The 6,000-nt window shown below is 33.8% G+C and overlaps 1 protein-coding gene across 1 annotated transcript; it reads left to right on the top strand.

Annotated features, from left to right (window-relative positions):
• Positions 1-2,407: 2,407 nt before the first annotated feature.
• LOC132097058 (glycoprotein hormone alpha-2-like) lies at positions 2,408-4,434 on the top strand. Its single transcript, XM_059502694.1, has 4 exons — positions 2,408-2,467; positions 3,703-3,832; positions 3,916-4,100; positions 4,285-4,434. Exons 2-4 carry the CDS (start codon positions 3,715-3,717, stop codon positions 4,387-4,389), a joined length of 408 nt encoding a protein of 135 aa, XP_059358677.1. The 5' UTR covers positions 2,408-2,467; positions 3,703-3,714; the 3' UTR covers positions 4,390-4,434.
• Positions 4,435-6,000: the final 1,566 nt, after the last annotated feature.

The raw sequence follows: 6,000 nt of genomic DNA, 5'->3' as shown, positions 1-6,000 counted from the left end.
ATTACGTATCACTGTAACCTGGAAACCAGTAGAGTCATGAAGAATTCGATTATTAGTACATCCGCTCGCGCTTTATAGTAGCTGCCAAAACAACAGGAAAGGGCATGGCCTCACGTTTTCACTCGATGAGCTGATTATATCAATATCTCGACCTTTAAACCTCCGTGTCAATCAAGCTCTGAAGGTTTTTTTGAGAAGCTGCCCCTGCATAAATCTTAATATCTTTTTATAATTACACTCCATTCTGTGATAAAAAGCCTGGGGACCTTGAAGTATGAATCATGCTGAGTGTGTGTGTTGTGGGGAGGTGGGTTTAGAGGATGTTGAATTATGTCATCCATTCCTTTTCCAATGACATAATGAATTGTGCGTGTTAGAAAGTGAATGGATTAATATTAGTTTGCTAGTATAGTCAGCACCCAGGAATGCATTGTAAAGGACTTCAGTTTAGCTTTTGCACTGAAATAGCATCAGGATCAAGGACCATATCAGCATCAACAACAACATTTACATGCACATCCTTTTTTAATGAATACTTTTATTCAGCAACGATTAATTCAGTTGATCAGAATTAACAGTAAAGACTGACATTGTTTCAAAAAAATTATTAAAGTAAATTATTCTTTCTATCCATAAAAAAAGGATCATGATTTCTGCAGCATAACACTATTAAACTGATAAAAATAAATGTTTCTTGAGCACTAAATCAGCTTATCAGAATGATTTCTTAAGGATCATATAACACTGCTTGCTGAAAATTTTGCTTTGCCATTACAGTAATAAAGTACATTTTAAAATAAAACCTTTTTTTTTCAACTGTAATAATATTTCACAATATTACTGTTTTGTTGAATTTTGTTAAAATAGATGCAGCCTTTGTGAGCATAAAAGACCCCAAACTTCTGAACAGTATATACCATTTAAAGTCCTGACATGTTCACTAATTCTCATTTATGTATTTAATAATACAGAAGAATGCAATGAAATGAGAATGAAAATGAACAGGGGTTCGGGCTATAAATAAGAGTAAGTGACTTACAGTTTAGACATAATATTAACTGATGATATTGTCTGTTTATGCTCTATGAAAAAATTTCCAAACAAAGGCACAACAGAACCTTTGCACATCTTTGAGGAACATGTTGTTTCGTTACTGACTGAATCTGCATTTTTGAAAGAATTGGTTGAGCAAACATTAAGTATCCCAATTAATAAAGACAGTAACTTGTTTTGTTCCTGAATAAATACATTTTTAATGATTCAGTTGAATGTATGATTCAAAGACAGTGATTTGCTGCCGAATAAGTTAAACCTAACATAATTAAAAGGATCATTCAGTCAGTTCATTCAGTTAATTTCCCAACATTTTATATTTAAAACTCTATTTTATATTTAAAACTATTTAAAACTAGTATTATTTTTACAGCTGTAATGCAGTGTAAATGCATTTATGTAACCTCCGAGTTGCATGAAACAAATGCAGCTTCTGCAATGCAAAGATCATTGGAATGGTAACAGACCTGTAGTTTATTATTGTTATTGAATTGATTTAAAGAATGTAAGAATCTGACATAAAAATGGAACATTAAGGATAGAAAATTGATAAAGTAAAAAAAAAATATTCCTAGGAATCAGTTTAAGGAAGAAAATGTAATATCTTAATGAAAAGGTTCATTTCAGTCACAGTAGCTTATAAAAAATATATATATATATTTCTTAACCAAAAATGTGTTTCTTTAGTATTTTGACTTCTCATAACAGTGTTTAATACAACCCATGATTACTTTTGTTTAAACGTGCAAATATAAATAACTGTTTAGGTTGATGTCTTGAATAAGATGTTTACATGACCAAAACTCCACTGTAATACAGATACAGTATATGCCAGCTCTGCCAACACAATATCTGCAGTGTTAGTCACTGCAATTAATGGGCATGATTCATAACTTTCGAATTAAAAGTGATCTAAGAATCCATTTGATCACTGAAATTTCTAGATATTTCAAAACATTAAACGTTTACATTTGTTGTTTATATTGTTTGTCATGCAGTGTGCATATTCACATATGAATTGTACAGATATTGTGCATGGATTTACAGACCAAAAGCAGTTTATTTTGAGATGATTTGGCCCTATCGTGAATGACAAAGACCAGAGCATGAGAGATGAAATCACATGCAAACGGTTTTAAAGTTTGGCAACATAAAAATAAATGGATTTGAAAGGGAACAACAGCAAGTGCATTAAAAGAGTGGTATAATGGCAATGGGGAGGGTCCCGTTCTCCACATCCACATGCACGAGGACACATTGGTGAGTGGGTGTGACCATGCTGGAAGCTGAGCTCAGTTCTACCTGCACTACATATATGTGCTCTGTCAGAGAGAACCGCACACCTGCACACCTGTCCGAGGTCAAGATCTTATCTGAACACACTTTGTCTTTGAAGCAGGATCCACATCTACAGGTAAACTTTGCTTGTTTCCCTTTAAGTCTGGTTATTAAATAATGTAATGTGGATGTCTTGGTGTGAGTTTAATATTAATGTAAGACTGTAATGCTGATTTCTCTGTTACCTATTGTTTATGCTGTGGACTAAAGTTATTTCTGAAACTTTTTCCCGAGAGAAAAGTAATTCATTTAATGTATCTATCCATCCATCCGTCCAATCAGCAGCTAAGGCAACTTCGCATTTTTGCTCTAAACAATTAATTATATTTAGATCTGTGTGTACATTCATGCATGTAGCCTACTTACTCAAGATTGGTGGATAGATATTTAAAATAGAGATATATTTTGCTCATGTAAGTTTACTATGTGCGTGTGTATTTATATAATAAAGGCAAAGAAAGAAAATAAAGGATAATCTATCAAAATAGAATTCTAATTAATAAAGAAACTCTAAATAATAAAGAAGTCTAATTATGAGTTTGAGTGAAAAAATAACTTTTTAAAAAATCTTTTCAACACAAACTCGAAACTTGAAAAAACGATAGGTGTGTGGTAAAAAAAGGACAAACGAAACTGCCAAGTCCAAAATATAAAGATGCAATCCACCAAACTATCAATTATTGCTAAATATTGAAGTTTATTTTTTTTAAAAAGCAACGTATGCTTTTGTTAATAAACTGTAATATATTTAGCAAAAATTGATAGTGTGCGGGATTGCATTTTCAAAAAAATCTTTTCAAAATAGAAAATGAAAGAAAGAAATTCTAGCGTAGGCTATATTGTAATTATATTATATTGGACAAAAAAAAACATATATAATTGTTCTGAATTGTTTCACATACAGGCTAAATCATACATGATGAACCAGACACATCCGTTTATAATAAAATGTAGTTTCTAATCGTAAACAAATACAAACCCGTTTACGGCATGGAAACCTTCACACACATTGTGATTGGGAAAGTGGCAGATTTTATTTTCAGATTATTTTGACAACTCTCAATAATGAACTCCCGAGACAATAGTCAGGAAAGTCTGGTCCGTTCTCACAGTTAGAGAAATTATTATTGTAAAGAGCAAAATGACTTAAATGTTTATGTAAACGGTATGAAATCATGCAGCACTAAAATATTAAAATATGTGTCATTTACCAAGAATGTATGAAAGCAAAATTTCTGCATTGGTGTTATATTCTACTACATAGTGGAATTTGAGTGAATTCTGATTGAATTGTCTATTGAACTCTCGCAGGTGAACATCACTATGCTCCGCTGCGTCTCATCTGATCTGGCAGTGCTGCTGTTGCCTATGCTTCTGGTGGGGTTGCTAATGCCTATTGGCTGGAGTTTCCCAGCCCTGACTCCTGGCTGCCACCTTTACCGTGAGTTTAGACCTCATTTTTATGAATCAGTCAAAGTCATTCTTAAGAAAAAAGTACTAATTTACCGCTCTGTCTACACACAGCAATCAACGTGACCATACGGACGGACAAGCGAGGGACCTGTCGAGGAACTCAGCTGGTGTACGCGTGCGTGGGCTACTGTGAGTCCAGCGCGTTCCCCTCGCGCTACTCTGTGCTGCTGGCCTCCAACTTCACCCGCAACATGACGTCTGCTTCCCGCTGCTGCACCATTAGCAAGGATGCCAAGGTACAGCACTGTCACCATGGTCAAACCATTTCCACCAGTTCAGTCATGCAATAATAATCTAGTCTGTTTTATTCTATTAGGTAAATCATTTCAAATGCATTGACAAATATATCGTCAACATGTTTTATTAAGAAATCTGAAATCGTTTATTGATGATAATATTCTTCCATCGGTCTTTTCTCAGATCAAAGTTCGTCTGCACTGTCCTCAAGGCCGTCATCATGATGATATCGAGATCTTGACTGCGCGTGCCTGTCGGTGCAACATGTGCCACAAATCCCGTTACTGAGAACCCACGTAAAAGAACGCGTCACTCATGCTGTACTAGACAACTAAGACTAGTGTGTCATTTTTAAAATATGCTTTTTGTTTTTTTTATTAAATACTTGAATTCAGCAAGGATACATTGAATTGATCAAAAGTGACAGTAAAATCTTTAGTATTTTTAAGTATTTTTAAGTAAGTCCATTTCAAATAAATCATATTCTTGTGAACTTTCTATTTATAAAATAAAACTGGAAAAAAAATTTTTTATCACAATTTCCACAAAAATATTAGGCAGCACAACTGTTTTCCATTGATAATACTCAATATGAGCACCAAATCAGCATATTAGAGTGATTTCTGGAGGATCATGTGACACTGAAGTCTGCTGAAAATTCAGCTTTCTCATCACATAAATATATGACATTTTAAAACAAACCAAAACAAAAAATGTAAAATGGTAAATTGTAATATTTTACAGCACTAATGTTTCTACTTAATGCTGCCCTGGTGACCTTAAGTCAAGAGATTTTCTTTCAAAAACATAAAAAAAATAAAAACCTATTATAATAAAATAATATAATCTTCTTTTCTTTTTATCTTGTATCTAATGTTCTAAGATAACACAGTTGGAAATAGCATGAGTGAATCGTTCTCGAATGTGGTGTAAAGACAGAAAGTTAAAAGACTACATAAAACAATTCAATATAAACCAATAGCAGATAGCATCAGATACTCTATAATAAAATAAAATCACTTTTCTAATATCGATGCCACCTAATGACATAAAGAATGTATCTTACGTACTTTATTTGGTGATGTTTGCATAAAATGTGTCTAATCTTTCAAAATAAAGGAGTACATGATGGTTTCTGTGTATGGTTTATTTTTAAATCATGTTTAAGTATATTACATCTAATGCATAACAATATTCATATTTTTTTTAATATAATAAGCATAGAAGAGAATGTGTACGAATGAGTTGTGTGTATGTGCCCTTAAAAGGTTTCATACTCTGTGGTTTGAGGAGCAGTAGGTACAGTCACACTGTAAGGCCTGAGGGTAATAATAGATTGGGGAGACACCCGGGTGACAGCCTGGTTAACGTGCTGTCAGGTGTAGGTACAGACATGGTGGTGCCTCTGGATATATGGCGGCTCCAGAACTGGCCTCTGTGATATAAAACACAATGCAAGAACACGTCACGCAGAAATAAATACACAAACATATACACCACTTGTTCTCTTTTTTAAAAAACAGTTCTATAAATAAGTTGAATAAAGCAGGTTTTGGTCACCTCCCAGGTGTGGCAGCGGCCCCAGCATGCCTCAGTGTTTATTTGCAGACTCCTGCATCCTTGCCTCTTTGCCACAAAAGCAAAATCACATACCGCAAAGCAACGAAAACTCTGCAAGGTCGTCACAGCCATGGTGGAGTAAAACCCAGGAAACAGGAGCAGAAATTTCATAGTGGTCAATTAGAAGTGGTCAGAGTACATTCTGAAAGAAATCATTAGTAACAATAATGAATTTCATGAAGTATCATAAAAAATAAGCCTTTGAATTTACAGTTAAAGCATTGCTAAAAATATTTTTTTTTCTTAATCTATTAATTAATGGAGAATCTTTGATGGACA

Source organism: Carassius carassius, chromosome 2 (genome assembly GCF_963082965.1).
Source record: "Carassius carassius chromosome 2, fCarCar2.1, whole genome shotgun sequence".
Classification (NCBI taxonomy): Eukaryota; Metazoa; Chordata; class Actinopteri; order Cypriniformes; family Cyprinidae; genus Carassius; species Carassius carassius.
The sequence above is the reverse complement of the archived record's forward strand: the minus strand, read 5'-3'. Positions and strand labels throughout refer to the sequence as shown.